Genomic DNA, 23,232 nt, shown 5'->3' with positions numbered 1-23,232 from the left:
GTATTTTGCCTTAAGCTATGCCTACATTACACACCTTACAGTGGCATAGCTGTACCACTGCAACTGTGCTGCTGTAAGGCCTCCTGTGTAACAGCTCTCCCATTGGCATAATTAAACCACCCCAAAGAGCAGTGGTAACTATGACCGTGGAAGATGCGGTGCTCCTGACATAGTACTGTCCACACCGGTATTTGTCGGTGCAACTTTTATCAATCAGGGGTTGTTTTCTTCACACTCCTGACGAGCAAAAGTTTTGTGTAGACAAAGCCTAAGACTCAACTATGAAAAAAATTACATAAGTCATAAATCAGTTTATGTCAGCTTCTCCACTGTGCATCGTACTTAGTAACAGAGAGATTCCCTCCCATCCCAATGTCTTAAACCCCTGCTGCTTAATTGTCAAAAGATTCATTTTACAAACAAGCCCAAAGGGCTTTGCAAACTGCTGGTGGTCCATGGACCCCAATTTGACAAGCACAAGTATAAATATACTATCCAAAGGCAGGAATATTATTTTCTTAAGACTTAGTGGGTAGGTCCCATCCACTAAGTGCCCCTGAGATCTGTGAGAGCGGCAAATGGCAGCTAAGCGAACAACATCATAGAATCATAGAATCATAGGACTGGAAGGGACCTCGAGAGGTCATCGAGTCCAGCCCCCCGCCCTCAAGGCAGGACCAAGCTCCGTCTACAGCATCCCTGACAGATGTCTATCTAACCTGTTCTTAAATATCTCCAGAGAGGGAGATTCCACCACCTCCCTTGGCAATTTATTCCAATATTTGACCACCCTGACAGTTAGGAATTTTTTCCTAATGTCCAATCTAAACCTCCCCTGCTGCACTTTAAGCCCATTACTCCTTGTCCTGTCCTCAGAAACCAAGAGGAACAAATTTTCTCCTTCCTCCTTGTGACACCCTTTTAGATATTTGAAAACCGCTATCATGTCCCCCCTTAATCTTCTTTTTTCCAAACTAAACAAGCCCAGTTCATGAAGCCTGGCTTCATAGGTCATGTTCTCTAAACCTTTAATCATTCTTGTCGCTCTTCTCTGTACCCTTTCCAATTTCTCCACATCTTTCTTGAAATGTGGCGCCCAGAACTGGACACAGTACTCCAGCTGAGGCCTAACTAGTGCAGAGTAGAGCGGCAGAATGACTTCACGAGTTTTGCTTACAACACACCTGTTGATACAACCCAGAATCATATTTGCTTTCTTTGCAACAGCATCACACTGTTGACTCATATTCAACTTGTGGTCCACTATGACCCCTAGATCCCTTTCTGCCATGCTCCTTCCTAGACAGACATAAACATCGAGAATGTTGATGTGTAAGTAGGTGCAGTCGCTGTGTGGTGCATTACTATGTTTATCTTAAAAGGACTGTGTGAGAGTAAAGTTAGAAATCATCTTCCTCCACAATAGCTATTCTGTAGCAGTGATTCATAAATGACAACCCCATGCAGGTGTGGTCTGTAGGCAAAAGGAAGCTGGCTAGCATGTGTTGCTCCATGAAGCACACATTAATAAGGAATTCATGCTGCTCCTTTTGAAAATAGCCCTACAGCATATTAAAATCCTTCTTCATTTCCTTGAATAATTGAATACATTTTCAGACTATGTACATCGCCAGTATCACTCCACCCCATTTTGTCCCATGCACCCCTACAAATTTAGGGCTTGATAGTGTCCTAAATTTTCAGGATTTGGCATGTGTCCATCCAAAATGGGTATGTTTTCTTGCACATTTACAAGGGAGCAATTCTCTTGCAGCCTTCCTTTTGCTGTATGTTCATCATGGGAAGTCATCAGGGCAGCAGAAATGGCCTCTTAATAAATAAAGGATTTGATTTCTTTGTATTCATATGTCTGCCTGTTCTCTCCCTTTGCTCTTGTGATGGCGTGAGGTCTCGCTTTTACCCCATGGTAAATACAAACATGTATTTTGAATTCCAGAGTGAATCCTGGAAGTTAAAGATGGAAAAAAGTTGGGTCACCTAACTTATTCTCTACTGTAATAGTCTGCCAATCACTCAGCGTCTCTTCATAAGTTCCTCGGAGCATGGGCAAAGGAAGTGGGGGTGGGTTCATGGCATGTGAACTGTGGTTCTCCCTATCCCCACTCTGCCCCAGGCTCTCTTCCTTCCCTGAGGTCCCCTCGCCCTCCTCTCATTCCTCTCTATCCCCCTGCCATTTGCACCTCTTCACCCCTCCCCGAAGCCTCACCTCCCCCCCCCCCACCAATGTATAAAAGGCTGATGTAAGAAAGAGGTATCCTTGACACTTCTGAATTGATCTTAAGGATTCCCTATTCTTGACAAAGCATCTGTAACAGTATTTTCTTTCCCCTTGATATGAATTATGCCAACATTATATTCTTGAAGGGCTAGCATCTAATGAAGTAATCTGGAATTGGTTCCCTTAGCTCAGTGTGGCCATAAAGGCATCATCATTTTGTACGGTAAACTTTTTGTTATACAAATAGGATTTAAGCTGCTTAACACCCCTGGACAATTGCATAGCATTCATTCTTAACAGCAGCATAGTTTTGCTCAGTGGATGATATTTTTTGCTTATATATGTAATGGCATGGCTGCCCTGATTTCTAACAGTCTGACCTGAGTTTCACACTCCAAGCTGTGAGCCACTTCAGGTACTATGATACCTAGGCAATGAACAGGGAAATATTTATCTGACCACATGTTTAAAAAAAACCAAAACAGTGTCCTAGGTGCTGCTGCTCAAAAATAAAAACAACTGTAGATTGCAAAGTGCATATTGACTCTTGTGTCTCATTCAACACATTCAACCTTTTAACATTGCATATACCAGATAATGTAAGTTATGAAACTCAGAGTACGGAAAATGGAAGCTATGCCATCTTTTGAAAGAGGCAAAACACCAAGGTCACTTGTGGTTATTAAAATCCACTGGTATCACCCTAATGTCATGATTTATTAACAGAGACCAGGTGGAGTAAATCAAAGGCTACCAATTAGCAGATAACATGCAGAGTTTCAGGAATAATCCACTTGGCTTTCTGGAAGGGTGCGCTTGTCATATTGATGACCCTTATTATGGAAAAAGGTATTTGTTTGATAAGGCCAAATGTAAATATTGGGGCAGAGGAAGGGGAAATTGGAACATTTATGAGATGGGAGAAATCCCACTTCTAAAAATACCCCTCATAGCCAGAATCAAAGTTAATGATAGCTACTTCTCATACCTAGTGCCTTCTGAGAAGAACCCAGCAGGGCTGACCGATCACATGTCAAATTCATGGTCATGGAGACTTGCACACAAATTTTGTTTTTGTTTGTTTGTTTTTTAAAAAGAGTATCTTGGGAATAAATGCAAGAGACGTGTGTACCAATGTTATCCTCTATGCAGGCAAGGTCTTAATAATATTTGGTGATCTGCTCACCCAGATGACTGTTACAAAAGATAGTATATTATGTGTAGAAGTTTCAGGTGTTAGTATTCAAATGTGAAAAATCGAAATAATTAGCCCCTGAAAAAAACTAAGATACCCAATAAACTAAGATACCCAAATATCATAAGAAGTAAAATTCCATGTGGTATGATGCTGAAGTCTCAGCTAGCTGCAAGAATCTCCTCCCTTCTCCTGTAGAACTCACTCGCTGCCTGATCCTATAGAATTTGATGTCTCTCTGTATTGGATGGAAGGACATAAGTACTAGAATCTTGTCTGTAATAGGAAAATTGCCCATTGCTGACAACAAATGACCACAGTTAAGTGCAGCTGAAACAAAGCTGAAACATTCAGAACTATTGCACACAAAAAATGCATTAAGTCCAGATCTCAACAGGCTAAACAAATGTATGATTTCCATCTGATTTTGCTGGGTCTCTCTTTCCAGTGATTGACAGATGAACCATTCCCTTCCACATCTAGCGTTCTCTTATGCTCCACCTCTCACTCTCTCTCTCTCTCTCTCTCACACACACACACACACACACACACCTCTCACACTCTCTCTTTCTCTCTCACACTTCCCCTCCCTTCCCCCCCGCCCAATGTCTTTGGGGATTACAATGTGATTTTGAAAGAGACAAATGATGAGGTAGTCTGGTTGGCCAAATGAGACAACTGTAAGTGCCCTTTTATCTTAGAAGGGTGGGAAAGCTTGTCTGCCATTATCCTAGCCTGAGTGCACCTCCATGATGTATTTTATTTTGCCTCCCTCTCAAGACTAGAAACCAATAAATTACAGCACTTACTGAGTAGAATTTCCCAGTGTTAAGTAACCCACTGCTGCTACAGCAGAATATGAAGGACACTGCCCTTTAAGTCAGATGCCATTCATGAAGTGGAAAACCCAACTATTTTTGTTCAGCACACAGTGATGGTATTTTTTCTTAATGTAAGCAATCTGGAAAGAATTGTCAGCCATTTTTAGTCTTGAAAAGAAAGAACAACAGCTGCAAATTGAAAAAAATTGATTGTAATTTTAAACAAGCTTTGTGGGTCTTGCATAACAGGTGCCAAAAAGCCTTTTTGTCATATCTGCTGAGGCAAGTAAGATGTATGGAAAGACTGAAGAGGAATGAAAAAATGATTTAAGATTTTAGAAAATGTAAATGGCAGTAAACTACTGCTATATCTGAGCAAAAAGCAAATAGAATAATAAACGGTAATGTCCATCTTCTGACTTGTCAAAGGGGAGGGAGAAATCACTGGATACAGATTCAGGCTAACCGCTCCCATTCTTTTTTATTATTATTATTATTTAGACTAGTTATTATAATTACCATGCACCAAAAGGGACTGGTAACAGCAAGAGCAGCAGTAAAGCGTAAAACCCACAGGGGCAGCCCCACTTTCAGAACTGCAACATAAGCAGTCTGTTTGAACAACTTCACCCACCCTGCAGCCAATTTTCTGTCAAAAATGGTCTCCTGACACTGCTTCCAGTTCTGTGTGACTTAACCCTACCACATACACATCAAAATGCTTTTTAAGAACATGTGCTTAGCTATCATGCTGGGGAAACATGTCATTCAAACACCACCTTGGACTTTGAATTTCTATATCCCTGTTTTAAAGAAAGGCTAGCACTTTTTAGTCTTTTACACTCAAAAGAGACTTTTCTTTGAGAAAACAGGCGAGCCACTATGATAACAATTGTCTAAATATTTAATTTGTATCCTGTAAATACTAAGGGCTGATCCAGCAAGATACTGAATATTTCATATTTTTAATACTTTTGTTTTAATATTCATTTTCCTTATGGCCAGGGCTCTATGTTTGTCACAGAGAGCTCAGAAGTCATGGATTCCATGCTTTTCCATGACCCCCATGAGGACTAGTGTGACTGAACCCAGGGCTGCACAAGCAGCTGGCCTGGGGGACAGCCACACTGTCCACTTTGGAAGTGACTCTACAGCCATGTGCACCAGCCTCTGCTGGAGTGGCCCTGAAGGCAACTCCACTAGCCTCTGCATGGGTGGCCTTTGGCAACTAGCCCTGGAGACTGCCTAAGCAGCAGCAAATCAGCTGTCCCCAGGACCACATGAACAGTGATCCCCACATGACTGGCACAGCTTCTTCCAGGGGTTTCAGCGGTCTCCAGGTAGCTAGAGTAGCTGTTTGTCCTGGCTGCCCCCCAGCAGCAGTGCCCAGACAACCACTACAGCCACAACCAGCAGCCCCTGGCAGCTGCTGCCATGTCTGGCTTGCCTCTGCTCCTCCCAGAAGCAGCCCTCCCAGGATACCCCCAGCAGCAATCCCTTGAGTTTTAGTCAGGGTATTCATAGTACTGTACAAGTCATAGGCCATGAATGTTTGTGTACTGCCAATGACCTGTCCGTGACTTACAGCAAATATTTTTTTAAGTGTGTGTCTGTGTCTGTGTCTGTGTCTGTGTGTCTGTGACTGTGTGTGTGAGAGAGAGGGAGAGAGTGACTCATTTGACTCTTTTACAGCAACCATAGCAGGGCAAACCAATGTTTGTGAATGTCATGGTTGTTCCTTGAAGGAATCTAATTCTAAAGGGGGATTTTAAAAACGAGTGAGGATGAAAGAATACAGCAAGGCCCACTTGACATCTGCTTGACCTTAGCTGGTCTATGAGTGAGTTTAGGGGTCCATCCATACAGATCAATTTACAGAATTTGAAACTTGTTACTCAAGTTAAATAAAGAATATGCCAAAAGACTCCAAATACATAACTCCCCCCCCCCCCCAAAAAAAAATCTCTCATGCTTTCCACATAGAAAACTTGCTAAGGACTCAGTGTGTCACATAAATTATACTGTACTTTTATTAAACAATCAGACAAAAAGTCAAACATAAATCAGTCATTAAAATTTGGTGCATCATATTTCACAGCCAGACACTGCTTCCCAGGGATTGTGTCAGATAATTATAAAAACAATCATCATTCATAAACTGGAATTTTGATGCAGTGTAGGCAAAATAAGTAGTCAGACTTAAAATCACTTTAATCTAGTAACTGGTTCTTTCTCCTGGGGAAATAATCATTTGTATTATAGCCTCACTCTGTCTATTGGGCTTACATCACTGTAGAATCTGAGCACCTAATACATAGAAAGATTACTATAGTAATTTCTATTTTAACTCTTTCCTTCTTGGCCTTGCTTGATACAAGCAATTTCTGGGTTCACTTATAAGGAATTATGTTATTTGTTTGTTTGTTTGTTTGTTTGTTTGTTTGTTTGTTTCAAAAATAGAGCAAGTGGCTGAAGAAATGAGTTTGACAATTAGCTCTGGAAGTGACAGAATTGATTTATAGGGAGTTTGTCAGTCTATTACAGAACTGACGTCAGGTACTTAGTATTCAGCTATATCGCCAAATTAATAACAGTTATTATTATTTTAAATTTAATATTTGTAATAAATAATAATAATAATTTCTAGAACCATAGTGCCTAGAATAAATAGTCAAGGAGTACATGCTAGATGCTTCACAAACACAGAACAAAGCGACAGTTCCTGTCCTAAAAGCTTACTATCTAAGTATAAGACAAGAATAATCCGGAACATACAAGAAAACAGTAAGGTAATATTGGTAGGTTTGACATGGGATCAGAGCACAAGCTGTCTAATTGTGGTCAAGTCTTTTGTAGGCATCACAGTAAAGGAGAGTCCGAAGTAAGCATTTGATGGAAAAGAAAATGATTTTGTGGATATGCACTGAAAGCTCTTCCCAGGTGTGAGGAGTAGCATGAAGAAAGCATAAAAATTTAAAAATGTGCAATGGAGGCTGGCATGGTGGGTTGATTAAAAGGGAGAGTCAACATCTTAATAGGGATGGAACATGAAGGACCTTGATAGTGAAGACCTGTAACATATGTTTCATGTGACAGGAAATGGAGAGCCCATGGAGGGAGGTGCAAAAAGAGGGGTGACTGGTCCAAGAGACAGGCTAGGAAAATGGTCTTTGCAGCTGCATTCTGAATGCACATGAATGGGGCAAGTTTCCCTTTGTCAAAACCAGAGAAAAGAATGTTACAGTAACTGAGACATGTGGTGATGATGCGTTTCAGCTGCATAATAGATGGATGTTAGCTGCCATGGATGGTAAGACATTATCTTAGACATACTAAGCAGAAAGAATTGGCAACATTTAGACATAGCATAGAAGAAAGGACCCCAAAGGAGGTCTGAATTGAAAATGCCCAGTCTACAGGCATAAGTGATGGGCAAGATGTTCGGATTGCCCACAATGATTAACCAAGGAGGCAGAAGGGAAGGGTTTAGTATAAAGGATTAGTGAAGAGTCTCTTTCAACAACTGACCAAAGTTGTGTCTCAGTTTTGCAATTGATCTATATGTGATCGAATGTATATTTACGTAACAAGAGGGTTAAAAGCAAAAGGTTCAGAGGAATATTTGGCAAGGTGATCTGCCAATATAAAATAACATAGCTCCTCTGACATCAATGGAACTACACTAGTTTTCATCAGCTGGGCATTTGGCCATTTAGAGTTTTGCTGTATACAAGTAAATCTCAGCTGTGGCTTTCAGAGGCAAGAGCACTTGCAGATAGTATGCAGAGATAACCAGTCAGATTATGTTAAATCTTCTTTATTGCCATATGCTTCACAGTAGCTATTAGATCAGAGATGGGCAGTAATTTTCACAAGGTGGGAGGTACATCACAAATTGTATAAATCATTACAGGTGGCTCTGGGTCCCTGGAAAGGGTGGGGTCTTGGGGAGAAGAGATGGGACTCAGGATTACAGAGAGAGAGACTATGGGTGTGTCTAGACTACACTTCTCTGTCGACAGAGAGATGTAGATTAGGCACATCGAAATTGCTAATGAAGCAAGGATTTAAATATCCCATGCCTCATTAGCATAAACATGGCTGCCGCTTTTTTCTGAACTGAGTTTTTTTCGGAAAAAAAAAGGCAGTCTAGATGCGGATCTGTCGAAAATAAAGCCTTTTTCGACAGATCCTGTAAACCTCATTTTTTGAGGAATACAGGATCTGTCAAAAAAGGCTTTATTTTCGACAGATCCATGTCTAGACTGCTGTTTTTTGAAAAAACTCTGTTTTGAAAAAAAGCGGTGGCCATGTTTATGCTAATGAGGCATGGGATATTTAAATCCCTGTTTCATTAGCAATTTCAATGTCCTTGATTTGCATCCCTCTGTCGACAGGGATGCAGTCTGGACAAAGCCAGTGTGTGTGTGTGAGAGAGAGAAAGAGAGAGAGAGAGAGAGAGAGAGAAGTGGCTGCTAGAGAAAACTTAGAAACAGTACACTATGGTACTCATCTCAGTCACTTACCATTCATACTTCAGACTGGAGCAGCTCCTCCCTGTGTGTCTCCTCTCCCCATCTCTTATTACAGCAATTGCCTATTTAGAGTATAGGGCAGCAGGACACCCTGATACCAGCTCTCTCCTCTCCACTCTGCATAGCTAGCAGGAAGGTCCTGGGTACAGTTTGGCTGCAGGATGGAACATGGGGAGGAGAAGGGCAGCTGAACATCTGCTGCCAGCTATAAGTAAGCGGGCTCTGCTAATCAGCCGGGCAGGCTGGATAGAAATATTGGGTAGGCTCCATGCAGTCTGCAGGCCAGATTTCTCCCACCACTGTATTAGACTCTGTAAAACTGACAACATGATTTTCTATATATTTTTATAAGAAATGTTAATGGCAGATAATACTGGCAAGTTGCTTAGTATAGAATTTGCACTATGGTCCCCATTTCTGTAGGACATTATATACTGAATGAATTGTTTGTTCTGATTTATAGATATCTGCCTGAGATTATGAATGATGGGTTGACCAACCAGATCAACAATCCTGAAGTAGATGTGGACATCACAAGGCCTGACACCTTCATACGGCAACAGATCATGGCTCTAAGAGTCATGACTAACAAACTGAAGAATGCATACAATGGAAATGATGTGAACTTCCAGGATACAAGTAAGCAGAAGCTTTTAGAAAACAAACATATCTTCCAAACAGATTCATAAATACATCTGTTAGGTGCCATTACAAATTATAATAACTCTCCGATATATAAGCAGAAGCCTCACTTGAGATAAGCATAATTACAGTGCATCCCACAGTGTGAACAAGCTTATGTCATTTTGGGTAAGTTTTTTTTCAGTTTAGTTGAAGCTGATTGGGAACAGATTTAAGCTGAGTCAAAATTAGCCACTGTTAAACCATGATAAGTGTCAACGTTTGAAAGTTTGTACTGGTTTAATTAATTAGTTTATCTGGAGAAGCTTTCCCATGTTAACAAGTTCTAAGCTGCTCCTATGATATCATTCCCTCTCTCAGGGTTGAGGAGAATGTTTCAGATGATTCTTTTTGAGATGAGACTCACACAGTGTTTTTTTAAATGGATCTGATTTGCGCTATTAGTTATGATTATTGCTGTTTGTTATTTAGATGATGGTAGCAACCAAAATGCATTACAGACTTTGTAAGCACATTCCCATGTAATGAAAATTGTCTGATCTGTCAAAAGGACAAATTATGGAGGGTGGGGGAAAGAGGTAAAATATACAAGTAAACTTTTAAATGTTAGGCTCATCTCTTATTACAGCAATTACATGTTAGGAGAGTTTTGTTTCATTTTGATTTGAAGAAGTAGCCTTATATTTGACTCTCCTCTTTCTCCTGCTACAATTCATCATCCCCAGCTTTTCACCACACCAACTGCCTAAGTCTCTGTGTCCATAAGCTCCTAGTTTCAAAACTTCAGTCCCCTCCCTCCAGAAGAATGAGCTCCTGACTCAAGAGGTAAACAATGGTAATACCACTGTAGCTGCCCCATGAGGAATTGCAAATTCTTCTTAAAGCACCATGTAGCCACTTGCATCATGGGATAGCTACCCACAAAGCACTGTTATCTCAAAAAAAAGGCAGTGAATGGAAGGGAATTAAGTTAATTCTTCAAAGTAGGGACATTGTCTTCATGCTTGTTAATGAAGTCCTGAGCATGCTGGTGCCACATAAATAATAATCACAGTGGGACCACATTTGGATGCAATGTTCATTTGTTGTTTTTCCATTCTTGCCTCCCACACCCAAATGTATACAGGACTGAGGTGGAAGCCTATAGCCACCTAAAGCCTCACTGCACAACTTGCTCTCCTGTTTTCTGGATGTAAACTCTACACCAGCTCTAACTCTTCGGCCTGCTGCATCCTGGCTCCGGAAAGCAGTGCAAAAAGATGTACACTGTAATGCAGCTGATTACTCTCTGAAGGCAAAATGCAAAACAAGCAACAGTTGTAGGCTGGTCCCAGCAGGGTGGGGAGAGGGAAAATGGCCAGGTGATTGGTTACAACAGAATAATAAATTCTCTGGAAAAATGTTGAATTTTGTGATATTTTAGAATTCTAGGACTGCACAATTCATAGGCCTAAGGGTTCTAAGTGAGATGCCGGGGGTGTATCATGCCTCTCAGACCCATTGTTTTGTATTCTTTGAAGGTTCAGACAGGAAAAGGTGTATCCCCAAGTCAGTTTTTTGAAGTTTTCATTGCACACTGAACCTTCTCATGAAAACCGCATCTTCTTCCCTTATACACACACACACACACACACACACACATACTTCAGCAATTAGTAGGATGCCCATGGAATGATGGGATTGAGAAACCTGCATCATGTGACACTGTAGCTGCCCCATGAGGAATTGCAAACCCTTCCTAAAGCACTTGCCACTTGCACCATGGTATAGCTACCCACAAAGCACTGTTATCTCAACAACAAAAAAAGACCGGGTATGTCTACACAGCAAAGTTATTTTGAAAGAAATAACTTTACCAGCATCTACACAGCCAAACCGCTATTTTGAAATTAAATCAAAATAGCAGAGGGCTTATTTTGAAATTGGTAAACCTCATTCCACGAGGAATAATGCCAATTTTGAACTTGCTATTTCGAAATAAGCACTGTGTAGATGCTTATTCCAGCCCTTCCCAAGGTGCCCTGGTGGCCACTCTGGGCACAACCAAGAACACTCCTCTTCCTCCTCTCCTCCCCGGAGCCCTTAAAGGGGTAGACTCTGGCCACAGTGCCTGTGCCAGCTCTAAGCCTGCCAGCCCAGAGCCAGCAGTCGCTGCACCTGACCCAGGGTATGTCTACACTACCCCGCTAGTTCGAACTAGCGGGGTAATGTATGCATACCGCACTTGCTAATGAAGCCCGGGATTTGAATTTCCCGGGCTTCATTAGCATAAGCGGGGAGCCGCCATTTTTAAATCCCCGCTGCTTCGAACCCCGTGTAGCGCGGCTACACGGGGCTCGAACTAGGTAGTTCGGACTAGGGTCCTATTCCGAACTACCGTTACTCCTCGTGAAACGAGGTGTACCGGTAGTTCGGAATAGGCACCCTAGTCCGAACTACCTAGTTCGAGCCCCGTGTAGCCGTGCTACACGGGGTTCGAAGCAGCGGGGATTTAAAAATGGCGGCTCCCCGCTTATGCTAATGAAGCCCGGGAAATTCAAATCCCGGGCTTCATTAGCAAGTGCGGTATGCATACATTACCCCGCTAGTTCGAACTAGCAGGGTAGTGTAGACATACCCCCAGTGGCTCCAGCATGAGGTAGGCAGCCAGTGCCAGCCAGCCCTCCACCACTCCCTATGACCAGTCTGCCAGCTCCCAGGAGCCTGCTAGGGGCCGGAAAAGGCGGGTGCCTGCCTGGTCCAGTGCGGAGATCAGGGACCTAATTCAGGTTTGGGGGATGCCTCCAACGTCCATGATCTCTGCACTAAACGGAGGAACACAACTGTCTACAGGCAGATGGCTGCCAGCCTGGCCACCAAAAGCCACATGCGAACCCAGGAGCAGGATCACATGAAAATAAAAGAGCTGCAGCAGGCATATGCCAAGGCCATAGGGGGCAGCTCCCAACCATGGGCAGACCCAGACCTCTGCTCCTATTTTGATGCCATGGACCGCATCTTGGGGGACAGGACAGTCTGTGCCCCCCAGGTGGTCATCAACTCTGGGGCAGAGCTTGCTCCCTTCTGCTTTTCCAGCCCCTGCTGTCTCCCCAGCTACTGCTCCTCCTCCCACTCCTTCTCCCCCTCCCGCTTCTTCCTCCCCACATTCCCCACGCCCCCAGAGACGCCAAGGCCCCTAAACACATGGTGCTGGGAGACAGCTGGGCCGGTGAGACCCCCAACCCAGAGCCCTGAGCTTCTTCTCCCCTTGCCTCCCCCTGCAGCTCCCTCCTCCCAGGTTTCCCCCTCCCCTCTCCCACCTTCTTTCCCCAGTCTCACCTCAGTTTCATTCCCCCCCCCATCCCAGTTTTGTTCAATAAAGAGGCTTTATTGTAATGAACACGTGTCTTTTAATGTACAGCAGGAAGGGGGATTAGGGAGGGGTAAGTGGAAAGATATGAGGGAGGAAGGAGGCACAAGCCCCCAGTGGGGCACACCAGGGAGACTGTTACTTCCTTTATAGCCTTTAGCTATGATCTTTGAAAAATCATGGCAGACAGGGGAGATTCCAGAAGACTGGAAAAGGGCAAATATTGTGCCCATCTATAAAAAAGGGAATAAGAACAACCCAGGAAACTACAGACCGGTCAGTTTAACGTCTGTCCCAGGGAAGATAATGGAGCAGGTAATTAAGGAAATCATATGCAAACACTTGGAAGGTAATAAAGTGATAGGGAAAAGCCAGCATGGGTTTGTGAAGAACAAGTCATGCCAAACTAATCTGATAGCTTTCTTTGATAGGATAACGAGCCTTGTGGATAAGGGAGAAGCGGTGGATGTCATATACCTAGACTTTAGTAAGGCATTTGATACGGTCTCGCATGATATTCTTATTGATAAACTAGGCAAATATAACTTAGATAGGGCCACAATAAGGTGGGTGCATACTTGGCTGGATAACCGTAGTCAGAGAGTTGTTGTTAACGGTTCTAAATCCTGCTGGAAAGGGATAACAAGTGGAGTTCCTCAAGGGTCTGTTTTGGGACCTGTACTGTTCAATATCTTCATCAATGATGTAGATATTGGGATAGAGAGTACGCTTATTAAGTTTGCAGATGATACCAAACTGGGTGGGGTTGCAACTTCTTTGGAGGATAGGGACATAATTCAAAATGACCTTAGCAAGTTAGAGAAATGGTCAGAGGTAAACAGGATGAGGTTTAATAAAGAGCAATGCAAAGTGCTCCACTTAGGAAGGAACAATCAGTTCCATACATACAAGATGGGAAGCGACTGTCTAGGAAGGAGCATGGCGGAAAGGGATCTAGGGGTCATAGTGGACCACAAGTTGAATATGAGTCAACAGTGTGATGCTGTTGCAAAAAAAGCAAATATGATTCTAGGTTGTATCAACAGGTGTGTTGTAAGCAAAACTCGTGAAGTCATTCTGCCGCTCTACTCTACACTAGTTAGACCTCAGCTTGAGTACTGTGTCCAGTTCTGGGCGCCATATTTCAAGAAAGATGTGGAGAAATTGGAAAGGGTACAGAGAAGAGCGACAAGAATGATTAAAGGTTTAGAGAACATGACCTATGAAGCCAGGCTTCATGAACTGGGCTTGTTTAGTTTGGAAAAAAGAAGATTAAGGGGGGACATGATAGCGGTTTTCAAATATCTAAAAGGGTGTCACAAGGAGGAAGGAGAAAATTTGTTCCTCTTGGTTTCTGAGGACAGGACAAGGAGTAATGGGCTTAAAGTGCAGCAGGGGAGGTTTAGATTGGACATTAGGAAAAAATTCCTAACTGTCAGGGTGGTCAAATATTGGAATAAATTGCCAAGGGAGGTGGTGGAATCTCCCTCTCTGGAGATATTTAAGAACAGGTTAGATAGACATCTGTCAGGGATGGTGTAGACGGAGCTTGGTCCTGCCTTGAGGGCAGGGGGCTGGACTCGATGACCTCTTGAGGTCCGTTCCAGTCCTATGATTCTATGATTCTATGATTCCTGCAGAATGTGCTGCCAGGCTCTCAGCAACACGTCCAGGAGACGCACCAGAGTGCCCAGGTATGGCTCCGGCTCCATGCTGCAGAGTGCTATGGTGTCCTGAGTGTGGGCATCCAGAGCACACAGAGGAAAAAAATGCTTTGTTGTCCCTCAGCGACGTAGGCAAGCAAGCAGGGAAACCTTAGAACCGGCTGTCCGGGGAGGAGGGGTGGTCCCTTAAAGCACAGGTCTCAGATACCTTGTATGCTGCTGCCTGAGGCTAACTCCTGACCTGATGCCCTGCCAGAACCGGTTCCAGCCGGCCTTAAATGCGATTCAGCGTTGTATCAGTGTGGACGCGCTATTTCGAAATAGCAAAATGCTATTTCGAAATGCATTTTGTGTCTAGACGCGTTATTTCAAAATAAGCTATTTCGGAATAACTATTTTGAAATAAGCTATTTCGAAATAATGCTATAGTGTAGACATACCCACCATGAACGGAAGGGAGTGAAGTTAATTCTTCAAAGTAGGGACATTGTCTTCATGCTTGTTTGTGAAGTCCTGAGCATGCTGGTGCTGCATAAATAATAATCAGTTATCTCATCACATAAAATCATATACCCATCTGCAAATTTTTGATCAAGAATTTCCAGTATACCAGAAGGGGAAAACAATAAATATTATGCTCCCATACGTGTACACAGATTTACTAGTGATAGGAAAATATGCATGGGGGGAAATTATGCACATAAGGAGAATCAATATGCTGGCTAGTGGTGGTGTTGTCACTTTAACTGTAGGCTAGATCTGCTAGAGAACTAGTTTTTTAAAAATATTTTATTTTTATGTAATTTTTTGTATGTATGCTAGCAAATTGACATTAAGGGAACCTTTCTTAGATATGGTCCCATTTAGAAGGTAAGAGTTTGAGACAGAGGAATCATTGCAAACACGAAGGCATCATATATTAAGGTAGTCCAATTAATGTATTCAAGAATCCAGATACTCCGTATTTCAGCAAACAGCCTTAAATTGAAAGCCTAAATACATAACATTGAGCTAAAGATAATCAAGTGCTTGGTTTCATCTCTTCTCTATACCAGTGTCACTCCATTGATTTCAACATACTTACTCTCGCTTTACACGGATGTATATGTATATGTTCTCTGTGCTGCTGATCATATAAAGAAAGTCAGTCTTTGCCTCAGAGAACCTGCATTCTAAAGATACTTGTTTCCATTGTTACCTTTTGGTTACCAACATACATTAGGCTTCATAGCATAAATGCTATCATATTAAGAACATCCCTATTCAGCAAGAGTTTAAGTACTTGCTTAAACTGCAGTGACTTTTACTGACTGCTTTACAGAATAGAGATGGATTTAAACACAAGCTTGAGAAATTTGCTTCATTAGGGTCTTGGAGCACTGCACAATTCATCAAGCGTGTTATGGACTTTTTCACCTTCCTCTGAGACCTTAGGGGTAGTACTTCTCTGAAAGTCAGAACAATGGATTTGAGGGATGAATGGTTGAATTCTATGTTTCTGTGTTATTTTTCTTACCTCCCTGTACTAGGTGATGAAACCAGTGGCTCAGGAAGTGGAAGTGGTTGCACTGATGACATCTGTCCTACTGAGTTTGACTTCATTACCACAGAAGCACCACCGGTTGACTCAGACAGGAGAGAAGTGGACTCTTCAGCAATCCAATCAAGTCGATCACTGCTCACATTGTTCATCACCTGCATCGTCCTTGCACTGCAGAGACAGTGGAGATAATCCTGGTTCTGGTCAGAGAAACTATGTTTTAGTTACAAAAACAGCCAACGTCCTCTTTTTCTTACACTTTTGGACAATGGACCATGCCACAAACACGTACAGTTTTCTATAATAAGAGAGCAGTATTGCAGCCTGCTTCCCTTTTTGTTTTCCCAAAGAGTACCAGGTGCCGGATTGAACTGCTTCCTGTTTCTTTTAAGATATCTGTGAAGGCAGTGTCCACCCTTGAGAGAATCCTTTCTCAGATCTTTGTTACTAGTGACTTTCTGAGCTGTATTATGCTGCAGAAGTAAAAAGGATCTTGTGGTGTGAGATTTTCCTTAACATGAAAAAAAAAAACAAAGAAAACAAATTTCCTTCTAAATCAGGCCAAACTCAAGGCTGATGAATTTTCAACAAAAACAACACACAAAAAAAGACGAAAAAAAAAGAAAAAAAGTTCTTCACTGACAGCCATGCCTCCTTTCGGGGATTCTGTCCAGTGATTCAGGTCATCAGAATGATCATTACTATAGCAAGGAAATTTTGATTTTTTTTAACACAAGGGTAAGAGTATGTCTCAATGGTGAATGTCTTGCACTCCATCTGCCAACAACACCAGACTGATATGAAGGTACAGGAGGCTGAAAAAAGAAGCTTGTCTTTTAGTCTTATAGTAACACCACTACGCTTAAAATATCATGATACAGTTACTTATGATTTAAATCTTAATGCCCAGTAAAAATTTCAATAGTGGCACTATTTCTCTAACTTCTTTCAGTACTTATCATTGTTATATAATTGGCACAGATTTTCACCTAGTGTCCCATCAATTCTTCCCTCCAAGGTTTGGACAGAAAATATCTTGTGATATAATCTCTTTCCTTTTGCCACAGGTTTGACATTGATTAGAATTTTCTGTTACTGTGTTCATTAGCCTGCCATCCTGACAATTCTTTAATGGATTGATAAGAGTGATTGGATCAATGAGTGAGTCTCACATATAACTACATCCTTTGTATTCATTAGTTTCTATATCACAAGGGGTACTGTGCTACAAAAAGTTAAGACAAAAAATATAGTATTGACATGGAGATTTCTTTCACTTTTTTAGTCTTAGTATGATCATCTATTTTTATATATATAAATATATATAGATCACAGATTTTAACTTCTTAATTACAAGCTCAGGGTTGACACATCTTTGTAAGAAAAAATGTTCTGTCAACCAGCGCTTCTTTTTTGTGCTGCTCTGGAAAGGAACCATTTAATGACTGGTGAGCATGAGAATCAAAGACGACAACCTTTTTACATATCCAGTGTCCACGTCTTAAAAAGTTGCAAGGGGGAGAAAATCTTGTCTGTGTATGTGCATTGCTGTGGGCATGTGAGTTTGTATGAAATGCCTGCAGAACCACATGGAGTAGTGTGACTTGTTTTATGATGGCAATTGTACTCGCCATTGCTTCAAGAATATGTCACTTTAATAATCATTGTCCACATGGATAGGACTCTGGGTAGAATATCCCTGATTTGAATTGAATTGAGTATTGGAGGCTATTTTAAAGTGTGGGTAAATGAGTATCATTAAGCAGGCAGCCATCAAACCCTTCTCATCACAACAAGAAACAAAGGGCTTCTGTGAAAATTCTGAGAGGTATTGAAATGATTTGCTAATCAATATTCTTCCTGTTCTTATAATGATTCTAGAGCTAGTAAGGACAAAATATGAAAACACTTTAAAGTAAGCCAGCCAAATACCAGTTAATATGTTGAACATGTAAATCATATATGTTCCAATTTTGTTTTCTGATCAAATCATAATTAGCTAACAATTTAGTCTTTAAATTAAAGTAGCAAACATACAGCACAATTGGATAAAGTATATTTAAGCACTTTTACATAAATATATATTACAAACTACTATCAATATATAATGTCTAATACAAAAAAAACGTCATTTTAAGATCCTGTATTCCATTTTTTGTTGTTGTTTATTTAAAAAGTTATAAAATCCAGCGTTGTTGGCCCAATTCAGTGTCACATGCTTTGTGGAGCAATCATGAGTTGTACATCCAGGCTCTGGAATGATATCATACATTTCATTTATAGATCTGGGCAATGTTTTCAGCCATCTTCATGTATCACTTAGAACACGTAAGCCTGCTCTACACTAAAAGGGGAGAATCAACTTAAGATGCACAACTCCAGCTGCATTAATTACGTAGCTGAAGTCGACTTATCTTAAATCAAGTTGTCACCTCATCCACACAGCGGGAGCTCGACAGAAGGAAATGCTCCTGTTGATTTCCTTTACTTCTCATGAGGCACACAAGTACCGGCTCTGACAGAAGCGCCCTCCCAGTTCAAATTAGTGGATCTTCATTAGACCCACTAATTCAAACTTGGGAAGATTGACTGCGGCACTTTTGTCAGTAAAACTTTTGTTGGTCAAGGTGTGAAAAAAACACACCCCTGACTGATGTAAGTTACATAGACAGAAGCACTCTGATAGCACTCAGATGTTCTTCAGCCAACGTAGGTACCACCACTCATGGGGGGTGAGGTTAATTATGCTAGCAGGAGGGTTCTTTCCCATCAGCATAGAGCGGCATCAGTACAACTGTGCCGATATAAGGTCTCTAGTGGTGACATCGTGCATATTAGTTCAAGTCAACCCATGCGGCTGATTTGGTTGGTCCCAGTATGGGCTCCCATTAAAAAGGTCTTTCCTCTGGATTTTTTCAATGACTCCTACATACAGTGTAACATGAGGAAAGTTTCTTTGAAATCCTTCCCTGCTCCTCACCATTGTCATTCTACATATCTGTTGGCCCTACTTCACTAGTCCTCTTTCAGAACATGAGGGGTTCAGCTTGACTTTTTCATGCGGTAAATGATGTCAATTTCACCTGATTACTCTCCTTCAAGAAGCTTATGTAATGAAATCAGTCCAGATATATAGATGCACTTTGACTGCTGCCTCCAATTTCTGTGGATGAAAGCAGAACTGGAGTAGATTATAAACAATCTTATTGTGGTTCCCTGATTCTCTGCACAAGCCCTGGCCATAGCAGGAGCCCACATGCTCTTGATACCTATCTCACTATCTTAGCCAACATGCACCTCTAAACATTTCAATATGTCTTTTTGGCATGAGGCTGCAGAGAGGGAGAGGGAAAGGGTCCAGCTATGCCTATTGGTGACTTTTCCCATACCAGCATTATCCCATTGGCTTCATTAGAGTTCTGCCAGGAATGAATTCCCACCTCCCCCTGTATTTCTCTGTTTCCCTATTTTTTTTAAATACGGTAATGTCAGAACATGAATATCCCTCTGTAAGAGAGGTCATGCAATTAGTTATTGGACATTTCCTAGCTTGACTGTTTCTCAAATCACATTTTGCTGAGATTTAAAGGAACTATTAAAACTGCCGAATATATGACATTGGAAATTAAGAAATAAACAGTGATGCTTATAAATACAGGATTGTAGATCATTTAAAGTGTTTCTACTTACTCCCACTTTAAAGTATTTTGATGATTTTTTTATGTGCCACAACTGAAATAATGCTCTTCTATTAATGGTTGCTAAAGTACGAATAAATGACTTTTAAACTTTTCATCAGTCTGGACCTAGAGTTTTAGGCAAAATCTCTGGATTACCCAGCCCTCCAGTGTCACATAATCCTGAACTTCTGTGCAGTTTTATTTACAGTTTTTAAATAGAGGATTTGAATGAATTATATATGGGAATGAATAATGTGCTCAGCACACGTATTTTTTATTCTAGTATTTCATAGATAGAATCATAGAGCTGGAAGAGACATCAGAAGGTCATCAAGTCCAGCCCCCTGCCCAAGGCAGGACCAATCCCAACAAATTAATTTTGTAAAAAAGTAATTAAGTTTATTTTGCCTTGTCCTCACCTTGTCAATATGCTGCAAATTTTTGTATTGACAACTCGTAGCTGTATCATAGAGGTTGTCAGGGGAGATGCAGCAGTTGGGTAAGAGGAAGATAGGGAACAGTGGATTGAGATTTCATCTTAAACTGGAGGAATGGAGGAATCTACTGTAAGGATGTTTTCAGGACTACCAACCAGACCCACAGGTTACTTTATTACCTTAGCAAAGGAGACAATCACTGCTTGCTGTAGTAGACAAAAAACACTGCTAGCTCTGAGTTCAGACTCAGAGGTTTATTTTGCATAGGTACCATGTGCCACACTCCAATGATCAGTTGAGGTGACCAACCAATAATCTGGCTGAGTAGAGGGGTACATAAAGTCAAAGACTTAAGTCTCAGTGCATTCTTTTATACCCAAGATATCATACTTTTATCATCACCACCTCTTCTGATTCATTACAATAATAATGAATACTGTTCTATGACCAGATATAAGGTTCCTCATTACATCGTAAATGATATAGCACTATACAATTATAAATTATCTCCTTCTGAATCATAACAAAACTATTACTCTCAATATTTGATGGGGATGTTGGGACTTTTCTTGTTTTCCCTCTGTATATTTGGCAGGATCCTCAACCTGTGAAGATGCAGAATAGCTATTTCAGGAGACTCCGGTAGCCCAAAATAGTGTTGCAGTGTAGATGTAGCCAAGAAGTCCTTATTTGCAAACCAACCCAGAGATTATGATTAAATATCAGTATAATTGAATGGACTTGTAAACAGTTTTTCATTAACAAAAATGTTAACAAAAAACCCTAAAACACAGCACCTCTCAGTGACTCACTTCCTTTCACTTTATATAAGGAAAATCCATGAAAACCAAAGAAAAAATGGTTTTAGATTGACTCCAGCCATGGAAGTCAGATTGCCACAAATTTATTTATAGAAATAAAGGAATGCATATGGATTGCAGTTATTAACAAGAAGGCCAATTTTTAAAAACCACAAAGCTGGCATTTGTTACACTAACCCACAAAGTCTCTACTTTGCTATGCCTGATGACTAAGAAGGAATAGAGCCAAGGAGAGAACAGTCTCAAATGGAAATGTGAAATCCTTGAATTGACACAGTTTCAAAGGGAGACAGAACATTAAAATGCTGAGGATTAGATGCAGACTGTTGTGAATACATTGTCAGAGAGCGCAGAGCATACATCCTACTAACTAAAGACAAACAATGCTCTGAATTGAGTAATATTTCCATTTTACACAGACACACACTGTGATGATCACATTAATGTGCAATTATCCACTCTTTGTTGAATGAGCAAGTGGCATACACAAAGATCTAGAATTGGTGGTAACATGCAGTGCAAAGCAAAAGACAAATGACATTTGCTATTCACCACTTTCTCATCTTTGCTACAGCGCAAGAAATCAAATGAAGAAACAAGAAAGTAGGCGTTCCTAATCTAGTGCATTCATGAAGCAGTAGTTAAAAACAAAACTTTTAGAAATAAAGGGAGACAATTTAGAGATAGTCGTTTTGGAAACTTTTTCAACAGCTTCTTGTATTTATATGGACTTATTTTTGGATCCAGACTATTTTCATTGTTAGCTGGTGACAACTTGATAGTAGTAATATGAATTGTCCTCCTACTACAGTTATTGTTTCTAATAAGTGGAGCAAGTAGTTTACAACACCATTTTTGCATTTCAGATAAGCAACTAATTTGTGTCTGAGTTATATTTTAGGGGAGAGAATCCTGGCCCCATTGAAATCAGTCAGAATTTTGCTATTGATTTTGAAGATTGCAATGAGAAAGGTAATTACAATTTGGAGAGAACATTGATATTTCATCATTTGCTTGCCTTCCGATTCAGAACCAAAACCAAACACTATAAGTTTCTCTGTGAAAGGGCGTGGATCCTGGCCTCCAAGGCTATCTGCCTGGCAACCTACTGCCCAGCCACAGATCCTGGATGCCTGGGTCCCTGACTCAGGCAATCTGCCTAGCAGGCTTCCCCAGAACTATAGAGCCTGGGAATCCAAGCTCCCCTCAGCCTGCCATTCAGGCTATAGAGGAGCCAAGCAGATGTCCTGACAAGAAACCAGGCAAGTTTCCCATGGAACCCTGCCTGGATTTAAATGGAACTGGCTCCATGAATCATGTCTATTTTTGATGAATTGGCAAATTCTGATGAAAACCCATTTATGGAATTTTCCTGACCACTCTAATTTCAAGCTGTATGGAACCAAACAGCTGCAGCATTGTGCTGAGTTGGCTGTGCCTGGAGGATTTGTCTCATAGTGCGCTGAAGTCCTCGCTCCCTGTCCTTTTCCTTACTCCTCTATTCCATCCTTAGTAAATCTGTCAGGCTATGTCTTTTGGGAAGCAAGTAGCATCTAGTGGTAAAGTGGTGTTTTTGTTTTTATCATCATTGAGGGGAAGCAAGATAGTGGAAAGGCAGGTCATTAGACCTGACTTAGGCAAAACTCTGGAGAAGACAAACCCAGGCTTCCCAAACCAATAAGACTTTGACCTGAGGAAGGAGAGCGGTGTTTGACACTTGGGGTGTGTCTAGACTACATGCCTCCTTCGACGGAGGCATGTAGATTAGCCAGATCGGAAGAGGGAAATGAAGCCGCGATTAAAATAATCGCGGCTTCATTTAAATTTAAATGGCTGCCCCGATCTGCCGATCAGCTGTTTGTCGGCAGATCGGGGGAGTCTGGACGCGATGCCCCGACAAAGAAGCCTTTCTTCATCGACACAGGTAAGCCTGGTTTCACGAGGCTTACCTGTGTCGATGAAGAAAGGCTTCTTTGTCGGGGCATCGCGTCCAGACTCCCCCGATCTGCCGACAAACAGCTGATCGGCAGATCGGGGCAGCCATTTAAATTTAAATGAAGCCGCGATTATTTTAATCGCGGCTTCATTTCCCTCTTCCGATCTGGCTAATCTACATGCCTCCGTCGAAGGAGGCATGTAGTCTAGACACACCCTTGGTTTTGAATTCCAGAGAAAGGAAGAAATGTAACCTGTCAAATATTAGGGCAAGGCTACACTACACGGACTACATCAGCGTAGCTGCACTGCAGCAACATGATGGGCTATGTCTACACTAGGGGTGCGTCTAGACTGGCAAGATTTTGCGCAAA

General features: G+C 41.5%; 1 protein-coding gene across 2 annotated transcripts in view; it reads left to right on the top strand.

The window, feature by feature from the left end:
- Positions 1-22,700, top strand: part of GPC6 (glypican 6) — a 1,157,918-nt gene extending 1,135,218 nt beyond the window's left edge. For both annotated transcript variants that reach the window (XM_006113655.5, XM_075918824.2), the window contains exons 8-9: positions 9,254-9,429; positions 15,975-22,700. In XM_006113655.5, the coding sequence (XP_006113717.3) occupies positions 9,254-9,429; positions 15,975-16,177 (379 nt within the window). In that variant the 3' untranslated portion in view covers positions 16,178-22,700. The remainder of the gene's footprint in view (positions 1-9,253; positions 9,430-15,974) is intronic.
- The last annotated feature ends 532 nt before the right edge of the window (positions 22,701-23,232 follow it).

The sequence above is a fragment of the Pelodiscus sinensis genome, chromosome 1 (genome assembly GCF_052426305.1).
Source record: "Pelodiscus sinensis isolate ZL-2025 chromosome 1, ASM5242630v1, whole genome shotgun sequence".
Classification (NCBI taxonomy): domain Eukaryota; kingdom Metazoa; phylum Chordata; order Testudines; family Trionychidae; genus Pelodiscus; species Pelodiscus sinensis.
The sequence above is the reverse complement of the archived record's forward strand: the minus strand, read 5'-3'. Positions and strand labels throughout refer to the sequence as shown.